A 14425-nucleotide genomic window follows, 5' to 3' on the forward strand; every position below is an offset into this window, starting at 1 on the left:
TTGACATTTTCAGGTGATCGAATAATCATCTGATCTACAATCGATTAATCTGTTAATCGCACCTGTTTGCTAGTGATTATTAACTTGTATTGAAAGACAATTAAAAGTAATCACTTTTAGTGATACAATCTAACATTTTCTTTTGAGCTGTACTGCCCATTTGAGTTTCCTCCAGCCAAATGTCATACCTAAAACAAAAAAGATTAAAAATACATCAAGAGTGTATATTACTGTAAATTACCAGTTACATTACAACCTGGAATACTGTATTTAACAGATCTGTTTTTGGTATACTGCATGCTTTCATGTTTTAGACTAACAAATAAACATAATGAGTCCCATTTTATTTAGGTTATCTGAAGAAAATTGTAATTTATTGGAGTGCTGTTTTATTTTAGTTAGCTGAAGAAAAAGTATGATATACCTGTTCATGTTCTGATACAATTTGAAAGATTATACATCGACTAAAAAGAAAAACGTGCTTATTTGTGACTAAGATGATACTGCTGTGAAAGAAAAGCATAGATGAGCAAATTTTGTAGGTTTCAGTCTGTTGTTTTTTTTCATTCTGAGATATTGTGAAATATTGGGTCTACCTTCCTGTTGCCCTTTTGCCAGTCTTTAGTACCCTCTGCCATTTTTCAAGATTTCTTTTTCGTGCACCATTTTTTATACTGCACTTAAGTAGACTTAAAATTAATGTATCTTTCTTTTTAATCTATCAAAGTCCACAGGTGTGATTAATCGATTAATCATTAATTGATTAAAACCCCTAATATCAATTCACTTCTAACTATAAACTAAGTTCACATACACCAGTAGTTTCACAGACAGTTATTACATACTGTATTACACTTAATGACTCTAAGTATTTATATGGTCCCAGGTAATGAAGTGGTAAAGACCCCAGTGACAGGATGTTAAATATAGGAATCTGACACTACAGCATAGTCTACAGGTCTCTCCCTATGCGATGTAGCATAAATGTATACAGTAAAACCTATCTTAGGCATGATGTACATTTTAAACAGGTCACAAGAGGCTGCTAAATTGCCACTTTCTCAGCCAAAAGCATTCATTTTGAAATAGATTCTGACAAATCACTAGCAGTAATTCCTCAGTGTAAGAGGCAGTATGATCTTTATTAAGAATGATTTTACTGTTACAGTAATGTGGGAATAGTCAGAGTGGACGCTAAGTAGATCATATGTCTTTAGTTTATTGAGATTGTTTGGAGGGTCCTAATTGCAGGAATAAGTATAGTTTTTTTTTTTCCTCTTACAATTTACTTAGCAAAGATTTATTGATCCCCTTTTTCCTTCATGGAGAATTACTGATCCATTTTAGAAAATCAGATTTTCACACCTTTTACGAGAATGTGCACAGCGCAGCTCCCAGGAGGTTATTATTATTATTATTATTATTATTATTATTTATTTCTTAGCCGACACCCTTATCCAGGGCAACTTACAATTGTTACAAGATATCACATTATTTTTACATACAATTACTCATTAATACAGTTGGGTTTTTACTGAAGCAATCTAGGTAAAGTACCTTGCTCAAGGGTACAGCAGCAGTGTCCCCCAACTGGGATTGAACCCACGACCCTCCGGTTCAGAGCCCTAACCACTACTCCACACTGCTGCCTTGCAGAGAAACTTGACTTTGAAAAGAAACCCCATGGTGATAACATACAAGTGCCTATAGGCTCATCCCTGATCTGGATTAGAAGGAGGTAAAAATAGTTTTATACATTATTGTACTTCAGGAATCAGTGCAATCTGCAAGCTTCTTTACAGGGGCAACCTGTAGTTTTTAAAGACCTCTGCTCTGAGCCGTCATTGTCTGGATGGCTGATAGTGATTTTGAACAATCCTCAGACTATGATGTCAAAATGGATTCTAACACTATGTTAGGATTATTAATATTCTTATAGAAGAATTGTATTCATTAACAGGGTTCGGATTTGATCTAAAGTTCCTTTGTAAATAGGGTCACGTTTTTTTATAAGTAGCCTACAAAACTGTAGCAGTGTACTCAGCAAATTGACAGCACAGTAATTTATAATACAAAAATAAAATAAAGAAACTTATGGATTACTAGTTTTAATATTTCGGATTATGTGTTTAATAATTAATATTCTGTTTAACTTCCTGGACCATGGCTATTTTTTTTGTTGGTTTGTTTGAAAGTGCCACCAGCCAGTTAGCTTGTTAAATTAATCCCCGTTGTGTTTTGATTAACATAGCATTTTTTATACTGATTTTATATATATGTATATACACACACACAATGTTTAATTTTTAAATTATCAATGTGTTATTATATATTTATTTTATTTTTGAAACATTTGATGTTTGTTTTAACCAAGCTTGTAAAGTGTTTTGCTGCTGGAATGAAAGTCTTTGAAGAGGCAATGAAGCTTTTGTCCGTGCAGTTAAAACTTTATAACTGCATTGTGATCAAACTGGATTGTAAACATGTTCTGACTTCTGATGAAAAGAGGAGCACAGAAGGCTATATAAGAATGTACTAAACAGACATTAAATAACCATGTGTTAGGATAATATTGAACATGATTGGAGGACACTATAGTGTACAGTACAAAGTTAATTAGTAATGCTTTATTAAGGAACCATACGTGCTACCACAAACAGTTATCACTACTATTTTTTGGTAGACCTTATTTGTTAATGCTTACGCAATGTTCGCAATTGTGTGGAATTAAATTGAGATTGCTCAGTGCACAGAACATAAATTAGACTTCGGGCCCAATTTTGATAGATGCTAAAAAATTATTTTTTTCCTGGTTCACTGCTGCAATCCCCTGGCGACTTGGGAAATGGAGGCTGAAACACGCATCCGTCATTTTTCGCACTGCGGATCCACAGCGAAGCCACCAGACCCATAGTGCCAGAGGACAACACAGATCTGAATGGCTCCACTGCAGACCTGCAGGTGCCCTATCAGCCACAGACGTTGCTGGTGCGCGGTGAACCGTGGTTTACCCTGCCGACCTAATCCCTCCCTACCTGGATGGTGTTCGGACAATTATGCGCCACCCCCTAGGAACCCCCGGTCACGGTCGGCAATGACATAGCCTGGATTTGAACCTGTGATCTCTAGGCTATAGGGCGCATCCTGCACTACACGCGGAGTGCCTTTACTGGATGAGCCACTCGGGAGCCCCATACCTTCTGTTTAAAACAGAGCAATTCCAATATTCATCCTCCAGGTGGTAATTAAAAAGTAAATAACAACACCTTAAAGCTGCAGGCTCCACACATTCATGTTTAGTTTTACTCAAAAATAAAATTCCTTGTTCTCTGTTTTCAGAACAATACTTTATATAAAAATATGTTTATTCCCGAAGTGTAGGCTCTGGGGATACAATATTTATTAGATAGATGATAATTAAAAGTATCTTTCAAGTTAAGGTCAGAAAAAGTAGTAGCTATAGCATTATGGGTAATCGGGATATGCAAATTTCAACATTGCAAGAGCTAATCAAATCGTGTGAAAGTCGTCAAAAGGCTTCTACATTCACCACGTTTTAAAAGTCAGAGCACAGCAGCTACAGACATGTTTCACCCGTTTGGGGCTCATCAGTGATAGATAGATAGGCAGATAGACCTTTCTGTTGTGAATAATAATGATTATGTTAGTCGGAATAAAAAAAATATGCTAACATACTGTATAGTTTAATAAAATGTATTTTATTCCTAGACTGTTCTCAAGCTATACATTATATAGAGATACATCTAATTTGCAGTATGTACCAGTAAACTATATATATATATATATATATATATATATATATATATATATATATATATATATATATATATATATATATATATATATATATATATATATACCTGTATATATATATAAATTTTGTATTTCCAACAATATTTATATTTTTATAAAACAGTTGTCTTGTATTTAAAATACATAGCCTATGGTCTGCTAGTTTACCAGTGGTATAAAAGCTATATATCAGAATGGTTGGTCTGGCTTGGGTTTAAGATTGCCATTTGAACTCTGCTGTGTAACCAATCGACAGACATCTATCTGAGCTGAAGGCAGAATGTTGAGAGCAGAGAGTGTAGAGGAAATGCCGACTGCATGAAGCGGTCTGAGTCGGAGCAGTTCTAGAATACTTTATTATATCTCAACAGAGGGGATGGCGTGCACTGTAAGTAGCTTGTGTCTCTCTCTAACTCACCGAATGCCAGGGTCAGATTAGTGCACTTTGGGCTTTGATGCTGTAGGTCAGTTGAGGAATCAATGGACAAAAAATGAACCCTCACTTTCCTCAAATCAATGCTTTTTTATTTATCTGAAGTGGACCTGCTGGGCTGTATGGCTTTCTTGGCTTCAAAGAACCTTTTTTTTGCACAGCTGCTTTGATAGATTGAGGGTAGGATACATTTTTCAATATGCTGCTGATACTGTAAATATAGCTACAATAGTGTATGTGTTTCTGAATAGTCGCAGGAGATGTTCAAAAGAGATGTTTATTATCGATTATGAAAAGGCCAGACAATGAGTATCTATTTGAACTTTCTGCATTTATTGTTATATTTTTCTTATTTGATTTTTACTGGGAGGAAAAAACACCAGGTGTGAATGTTGGCATACATTATCACAAAGCAGTTTCAACAACAGCATGGTTTTTTTTCTTTCTTTCTTAAATAAAATGACATATTTCATTTATTTCAACAAAAGTTGAATTGTAATACTTTGTCAGGATTTAGCAAGGTTGCAAAACAATTGTAAAGCAGGTGGACTGAGTGAAGGGGTATAGTTGAATATCAGGCTGCCTGAATATACCATGTACAGTAAGGTTTTTAATCTAGTGACATCTAACATAGACATCTAGCCACAGAAGAAGCTGAAGTATGTTTGACACAGTTTGAGCTGTAATACGTTTGACACAGAAACAGCAGAGGATGCTGCTGTCCCAGCTGAAAGGAAAGGGGTTTTAGAACAGTACTTTATACTAAAAGCTATTTCCAGTCACACTATGTACTAAATATGCAGTACTGGGACAAATCTTTTAACATATAAACAAGCATTGCTTGAAATGTGTTTGGTGGCAAAGACAACCATGCTCGTCTCAAACATAATTTATATAGATTCTTACTATGTAATAACACTTCAAATCTTTTAAAATTATAGTAATCCTCCCTGTCATCAGGTTTTAGATGTCAAGTTTTTATTGGAACAAATTTATGTGAAAAATGAATTATGTAATTAATTACAGAAAAAGGAAGAACATACTGTATAATGGCTTGATGTTTGCATCATACCAATTACATTTTAAGATTGTGTTAATAACTTTTAAATTACGGACTTATTATAAAATATGACTGTTTTCCTCCTTTTTAGCACTATAAAAAGTAAAATAAAAACTACAAGGCTGAATATGCTTTGGTACTGGTTTGTATTAAGAACGGTAGGCATGCTGTGATCTGGGTCCGTTTGAGGTTTAATGTGTGCCTCATATGTGTCAGATGATCTTTGTGGACTGTGCGCTGCTTGACAGAGGAAAGTCTCTGGAGGCCTCTCTGAATGACAAACTGTACCGCGTGGAAACTGAGGTGCGCTAAAATAACACTGGGGGACTGGAGGCAGATACTGTACACAGTAGAGATGAGCTCTGTACACCCCTAAAAAAAAATGCTTTGTCCTGCCTGCAAATGTGGATCTTTATCCTAAAATAAACAAATATATACATACATGTATTTAAATGCATTTATTAATGTTATGTGTCTGGAATATCTATCTATCTATCTATCTATCTATCTATCTATCTATCTATCTGTATATATATATATATATATATATATATATATATATATATATATATATATATATATATATATATATATATATATATCTGTATATATATATATATATATATATATATATACTCCTGGGAACCAGGCCATATGATCAAAATTACACATTCATATAGACATTAAAAATTATTTTACTGAATTACGCTTTTCTGCTCAGGGAAGCATATATGTTTCTGCTTAAAAACCAAGACTGCTTAAAAACCAAGACTAATATTATTCATGGTAAGTACAATATATGCTGAAGATATTAAAAGCCAGATATTTGCTTTTTAGAACAGAAATAACTGGGATAAAAAAGTATTCACTGTGGGCTAAACCCTGCTAATTAAATAGTAAACAGGCACCTAATGATATGTTTTATTATAAAAATTAAATAAAATAATTGTTGGACACAGCAGCTTTAATACATTAAGTTAACATGTAGTGTACATTTATTATTATTATTATTATTATTATTATTATTATTATTATTATTATTATATATTTTTACATTTAATATATTCAGGTTAAGTTATGTTCAATGGTTCGTAAAACCTTTAGTAATGGTTTTCTGTGAAACCTTATAATAAAGGGCAACCAAGATACATAAATAAATACATTAATCTTTATTTTTATCAGGCTGTAAGCACAGTTGAGATTACAGCCTCTGCTCACGCGACTAGAGGTTTTCACCCCCAAACTGATTGCCCAGTCTCATATAGCAATGCAGAAGATCAAACAACTGCATATTGTAAGTGGCCCGGCAAACACAATCATTGGAGGACTTACAATAAAAAATATATATCTTAAACCTAACTGACACTACCGGAACAGTTTTCTGTCCAGCACAATGCAGTGGTGTACTGACTGGAGCTACAGATACCCAGCGCGATGTGCGCTTACATTAGAGTGTGGTCAATTTCAGTTTGAGTTTTAGATAACAAGGCTCACAACAGATTTCTACTAAATTAGCTGGCAACAAATTCAGCATGCTCTGTAAAGCAGTCTTAAACCATTAGCACTGATACCTGATCACTACAGTGGAGTTAGCCTGTTTATGGTTTCTGAATGAAGGGAGTGCATTACATTGGACTTTATGCGCTAGTGCAAATAAAGTAGTCGCAGGTAAAGTAATCTCCCTCTTGAGTCCAACACTCTTGCTGAAAGAAAAAAAATATATACATATTGGCATTTGTCTAATGTTGCCCAGGGCTTAGTATTTTATTTAAGTAATTAACAGTGTAAAAGAGAAAGATGCTGTCATGTCATTTCTTAAGCTTGAGAGGGTGATGAAAGATGATATCTGAGATCTCATCCTTTCTACTTGTTTAAGATTGTCTGGAAGAGAAATGTCAGCATTACGAAAGCACTGCTCTGCTGTTGATATGATAAAACCTTCAAAAACAAAAAGAAAGAAAAAAGACAGAGGGAGAAACCAACACTTCTTCTGCACACTATGTGTCTGCTGCAGTCGCTTTTTGTTTGTCCTTTCTTAGCTGGAAAAATAAATAATTCCCCTTTTCTTACTCAACTCTGCATATTTTTGTTTTGTTTTGTTATGTTTCACAAGCCCCGATGCCCCAGTGAAAATTACATTGTTAAATGACAGTATTTCAAAACCATGAATCCCTTCCACGACCCCTCTGAGGTTTCAAACAGTCAACAGACTGTAAAGAATAAATAATACAAAAGTATTGATTATTTTGATGACTGCGAGATTCAATTAAGTATTAATTTTGCCCTCCAGTGGACCTATCCAAATATTCAAAGGGGAGGTTTTGGCTCAGCTAAATGCATGTAGAGTGCATGAAAATGTGTTTACCTATCTCCGAGAGGAGTGCATTGATGCACAGAGTCCAATATTTAAGTGCTGTGCAAATTAAGCCTTGGTGACAGTGGCATTGTTTGCAGCAATATGAGTATTGACCACAGCAGTGCGTTTGATGACAGCTTAAACTATTTTTATTGATTAACATTTTCATAGATTATCATGTGTCATATCAAATCTCTGATTCCAGAGATGGATACATTAGAAAGCACCCACAGGCATCCGACCATCGACCAATGTGGTGAGGAGTGGACACTGGAAGAGCCTGGTTGCTTCCTACTAGCCTGCCTCCACGCACACTAGTCACCTGTTCAAGGCACAGACCCATTTAGGCATAAACTTTGCAATAAATAGCAGGCCGTCATCTCAGGGAGTTTGCCGCTTCGCTTTATTATTTGTTTATTAGAATTCTCTTTAGCTGAAGGTAGACATTTGAGTATCTCGAAAAAAAGGTTAAACCTCAGACAATCGTCTAACAGACAACTACCGACCCCTGGGCCTGTGTGCCTGAAAAAGAAGACAACCTGAGACTAATTTAACCAGAACGAGCCAGAGGGGGGAAAAAAAGTAGTAGCAGTAGTGTGTGGTTATCGTTATTTTTTAAAAGGGGAATCACATCCTTTCCTGCATGAGAGAATCTCTGTTTCTTTTTAATTGAACCGTACTGTGAAATAATTAATTCAGTAAGTACATTTATTATTATTATTATTATTATTATTATTATTATTATTATTATTATTATTTATAATAATAATAATAATAATTATAATTGTTATGCATAACCTGGCTTAAGTTCTGTCTGTATTTACAAGTAAGCATTTTTAAGAATCTCCTTAGCATAAAATTTACTAAGTTTAATATAATTAGAAATGTATGCTGTTAACCTTAAAATCCTGTACATTTCACAACTTACTTGAATATGTATATTTTGTAAACTAATGATTTTATATTTTTAAATGCAAATGTACAATTAATTTGTTGTGATTACAAAGCAATAATTGGTAATTACATATTTATTTGGTGTACTTTTAGTGTGAACAACAAGTCACATTAAAGTATAAGAACAAAATTATGTTTAACTTACAGTATTTGCAGTACTGTATGTATGCCTTAACATATAAATCAGAAGAGTGTACTAAACTGTTGTGATCGCTGATGGAGAAAGTGCATATTTGATATCCGGCAGCATTAGAATACATGTACAAAGGACATATATTTTGAATATATTTATTTATTTATAGAGAGCTATTTTTCTGTGTAGCCAGAATCCTTTGATTTTTGTGGAGCTTTAATAGGGTGGAGAGTAATGGAAAACTCATTGGATCAGTAATAGCTCTTCACTTGACTGCAGCCAGCAAAAACAGCAGGAGCTGCCTCAAACTGAGATAAGGGGGGAAGAGAGAGGGAGAGAGAGAGAGAGAGGGAGAGAGGGTGAAAGCACATGCCAAAGCTAACTACACTTTACCTCAGTCTCTTGCTTATTCTAGGATCCAATGATTACTGGACAGCTCAGTAAGCCCTTGCTGTCTTTCCGGAGTGAGATGAACGCAGAGCTGAGAGGTGAGGACAAAGCGGCCACTTCAGACAATGAGCTGAATGAGTCTCTGCTTACGCCCGCAGAACCAAATGACAGCGAGGACACTCCCAGCATGCTCTTTGGTAAGTCAGTGGAGATGTTTAATCTGATGGTATAGTTTACTGTATTGATAGCAGTAGTTGTAGAAAACAGTTTAGGATTAAGGAAAAGTTATGCCAATCTGTAAAAAAAAACAAAAACATAGCAAACTGTAAAAATGTGTGTGTGTGTGGGGGGGGGTATCAAAGATTTTCAAGTAAGTTTAATTTATATTTATATCGCTCAGTTAGAAGATAAATTCATTGTGTGACTAGAAGCAGCTGTTTAAAACACTTTGCAATGTATTTGGCTTTTATTAGAACCAGACATTGATGGATGGTGACACCGCTACAATAAAAGGCACGGCTTCAATTTACAAGAAATTATTTTATAGCCTTGCACTTGAACTTGAGTATAGGCATCATCTGCATATAGTTCCTTTAGCTTGTTAAAGTATCTGTGGCGATGGGGTATTTGTGTGTCTGTGCTTATATATTGTGTTTTGTAAAATTATTTTCAGTAGTTCTGTATACACTGTTTATTGAATTAGCAAATTCAAATAACTGAATTGATATTTTACTTAAACACAGCGTTGTGTGATTGTTGACACAAATTGTGAAATTCTCATGGAGAGGAACCAGATTTAAAAACATAGGGTGAACGGTGGAATTATATGTTTTCAGACCAGATGGGCATATGTATTTTGTTACTTTGTGAAACATGCTGAGAGAGGGCTGTAGAAACTAGGACAAGTTGGTTTCACGGGATACACAGAACCATCCATCAGTGAATATGACATTTCTGAACATCTCAGCCATTCTTTTCAGTACATTTTTTATATATTATATAGAGGTTTTTCATATGCACTTGCAAGTAAATAATGACATGTATGTTGGTGTGTTCGCAATACAAAAATGCTCAGATGCAAAATGTTTTGTGAAAGACTAAAAAGGCACAGTGCCCTTATTCTATTGTATTTAGATGAATATAGGCCCTAGAAAATAACATTTGTTTTAAAAAATATATATATTTACATACAAGCAGTGAACATTTTCTTGACTAATAAACAGTATGTTTTGTTTGAATTGATATATATTGGTTGCTTACAGTACAATGATGAAATGCATTCACTCGCATTGAGAAAGAACTGTCATATCATGGGTAGTCAGGACAGCAGAAAAAGCTGTTTGATTTAGCTGTGTTAATTGGTTGTATGCAATTGAATAAATCTATCAAACGTTGTGTCGTCAAAAACAGAAAACAATTACTGGTACATTCTTTTTCAGTACATATGTAATATGTACAGTGAAAGTGAAATCGTAACTTTTTTTGGAATGGACCTTTTGTTCCTCAGTGGGTTGCCCCAGCATATCGTAGTTTCAGTAAACCATGCTTTTTATTGACAGTTTAAAGAGATAATTTTGTGATATTTTGCTATTTCTGAACAAGGTGAATTGTGACAGGTCTGTATTAAAAAATCCTTTACTTTTGCTTAGTCTTGTGTTCTAGCTTAAATTATTATAATGTATTTAAGCCTCATGGGAATAGGTGAGAAGAACCATGACCCCTAACAGCACTGTAAGAGCTCGAAAAGAGACATACAATGTAACAATGTAATACCTTATAATGTGTTTTTATTGAGACTGGTCCACAAGTACCTATTAAAAAGAAAACGTGTCTTGTATCACGTCTGTATATTTCCAGACAAATGCGAAACGTGCTTTTTGTTATTTTTCTGTGTTATTTTTGTAAATAATATTCATAATCTGACATTTATTTTATGCTAGGAAGAGACCATAAAAAAGAGCCAATGAAAAGATTAAAAAAAAAATTGATATTAAGTAGAAAATTCAGTCAGTAAATGTGCTAAATGGTTTACAGTCTGTATTTGCTTAATTAAAGAGATTTTCCCCTGCCTTGCCAGAAAACTAATATAAAAATGTGTAAAGCAGACCGGTGATGTCAAATTCTGTTTTAAAATAACAGTTTTGCGCAGTTTGTAATTGTGTAAGAGTAAGAGTAGTAAGAGAAACTACTCACTGGTTAGCTCCGATTGTTTTTGTTTGTTTGGGGTATTGCTGTTCTTTCCATTACTCACCATTTGGTGATGATTTTATGGGGGATCTACTGAAATGAATTCTGAAAATCAGACTGTGGACGTTCATTTTCATCTCTCCAGAGACTTTTTTTTTCCTTTGGGGGTGGGGATATGCATCTCATAATGCAGCTGCAAACCCTTAGCAAATGACCCCTGTGTTTTTACTACAATGGACCTGCAGAGGCCATCACTGTAACTTTCATAATTTCATTAACTGACATGATGTCTATTGAGGAACTTTAGCCAATAGATTAATGGTGTCTAAGGACACCTTCCTGTCAGCAACCAGTAAACATAGATAATTTGAAACTGTCAAAAACTGAAGCCGGCTTTGATTAAAAACCCTGCTGGTTGGTGTTTTGAGATTAATAATACATCAGACAACCACACATAGATGAGACTAACAAAGGCAAGCTGGGAACAAAAGAGAACAAGAAAACCCCATTTTAGGATACATATGTAAAAGATTTACCTATTCTTGCTTGTGGATCGGAGGGAACACAGAGGTGAAGTCCTGTTACAGGTTCATGGTGTGACTGTGTCTCCACTTCATGCTTCCCCCCTGATTTGTATACTAAAGCTGAAGAGGCTGCCACCGTCAGGGAGTGATCTGTGTACAGTTTCCCACTGTCAGGCTAATACATTTTTAAGAATATCCCCAGGAAAGAATCACTAAAGAAAGCTCACAGTAACAGTTTCAAATCCGCAGTGTAACAATTTTCTTTAATAACCATTGAGCATAGTTATTTATTTATTTTATCTTTGTATCTCGGATGTACTGTTTTCTTTCTGATTATTTTTTGATTAATGTTTGTACAAGGCTGCTGATGTTTTCATCAGTGTTTCGGCACTCTCATCTTGTTTTTTTTTGTTTTTCATTGGACCAAGAAATAATGAATTACATTTGATTTATTTTTATATCCATTGTTTTTGTGAGTTTTGTAGTGGGGCCCTGCTAAATTTTTATAAAATACATCTGAAACGTTATCACCAGCGCACCTCCACTTTAACTTTATAATTACCTAGCTCTCTGCTAGGTAGTTACATTGATACTAGTACCGCTACTATGTATGGAAACAATATCTTCTCTCTCTAATACATAACATGATTTTTGTAATACATAGAATCAACACTTTATAAGGTACATGGTATATATTATAAAAAAGAATAACTGTTTTTATTTTATTTTAAGCCACTGGCAGATTCAATGATTGATTTGCTAGAGAGAGAGAGAGAGAGAGAGAGAGAGAGAGAGAGAGGGGGGGGGGGGGGGGGAGGGTAAGGGCACCCTGTGATGCTGTATAAGAACTATCCCACTGGGTGACACCTGAGTTGGTGTCTCATTGGTTTTACTGGTGTGACCCTGGGCTGGCACCTTGAATGAATGCATTGGTCACAACGAATTATATAATTCACTCTTTTTTTTGTTACATAACAGTATGATCTTTACAAATAGTAGACAATGTTATGCATGTTTGGATGTACTATGCTTCAATGTATAATCAACGTATATTCTTGATGACAGGAACACATCAGAAATTTGTGTTGCATTAAAACGACTTGATTGCAGAAATCAGGCACACATGCTGACTTTTAAATATCGGTCTATACAAAAGTATCATTTTTTAGACATGCATATTATGGCTTAAACAGTAAGCAAGCATTTACTCACACATTTAAAAATAACAGGGTCTTAAAACAGCGCATATCAAATACAGCCAGTGTTTAAAGAATTAAAATAGGCCTCAGGGCTGATACAAATTATTCCCTCCGTCTTACATGGAATGTGTCTCTTCAATATAATTCTGACTAAAATTACTAAGAAATGCCAGAAGGGTCCCCTTTTAATTATTTGAAGTAAATGACAGTGGTATTAAAATCTGCCATTTAGATCAATTCATACTTTTAGAAATGCTGGTAAACATTTTACAATATTGTTGCAGAAATCAAATATATGTATGTATTTTACTTTTTAAAGTAGCTGTAAAAAAGATTTAAACATATAAACAGTAAATAAAAAGTTAAAATCCTAAACGGCATTGTATTTTACTGAACGTTTAACTAAAACTTGTCCTAATTTTTGAGGATCTTACATTGATTTTGGCATTTTTTCCATATGTATAGTATCTTGATGCAGTGTAAACCGCTTTAATTGAATACTGTATTTAAAACCAATACAAAATTTGAAATACAAAATATCTACAGCTATTGTTTGATGAATCCCATTATAGATAGTTAGACGCCATTACCAATTTAGTTAATATTATGAGTTTTGTCATAAACAGTTCAGAGTTATGGGAGAAATGCAAAATACAGGCAAGATTATCAAACGATAATTCCGTAGGACCCAGGAACAGACAAATAATATGACAAATACAATCACGTGAATTGCATCTCTTCACAGGGATGCAAGCACATGTCCTTTGGCCTAGAGGACTAATATGAAATCTTCCTCAGACAATATTGCCCCAAACAATGTTGCTTTATTTCATCATAAATCATAAGGTTTGTTAACAGAATGTATGTTATGATAGCAGTGTGTTCAGGTTAGAAATTCCATATAAAAAAGTTATTGTCATTTTTTTTTTTCATATATAGATGTGGAGGTTTGTTTTTTTTATATGCAAAGCACAAACGTAAGGTGAGGAAGAAGAACCACAGGACCTAAAATCTGTAATCGAGCAAAGTTGGTCCTGCACTCCATCCAAACACCCCTTAATTAAAATCAGGTTTCACTGTAGCTGAAAGATTTACACTACTATTTTGTAAAACTGCTTTAGCATTAAATGCATCATAACAGGTTAGAAAGCACCATACTGGTAGAGATTACTTTATTCATTCTTAAATCAAAATATGCATAATTTACACAATTTATAAACAGCAAATTAAATATGTATCTTTGCTTGTATCTGATATATAGTAAATAAAAGCAAAAATAACTGTAGTCAACATTTTAACAAGACAAAGCAGAGAATTAATAAAACTATACAAGTTATTTTTTGTAAAAGAAATGCAGCCTTTCATCCCAGACATAT

General features: G+C 34.3%; 1 protein-coding gene across 2 annotated transcripts in view; it reads left to right on the plus strand.

Annotated features, from left to right (window-relative positions):
• Positions 1 to 14425, plus strand: part of LOC117435369 (POU domain, class 6, transcription factor 2-like) — a 170160-nt gene that overhangs the window by 20769 nt on the left and 134966 nt on the right. For both annotated transcript variants that reach the window (XM_059018734.1, XM_059018735.1), the window contains exon 2: positions 9165 to 9336. In XM_059018734.1, the coding sequence (XP_058874717.1) occupies positions 9165 to 9336 (172 nt within the window). The remainder of the gene's footprint in view (positions 1 to 9164; positions 9337 to 14425) is intronic.

Source organism: Acipenser ruthenus, chromosome 3, assembly GCF_902713425.1.
Source record: "Acipenser ruthenus chromosome 3, fAciRut3.2 maternal haplotype, whole genome shotgun sequence".
In the NCBI taxonomy this organism is placed as follows: Eukaryota; Metazoa; Chordata; class Actinopteri; order Acipenseriformes; family Acipenseridae; genus Acipenser; species Acipenser ruthenus.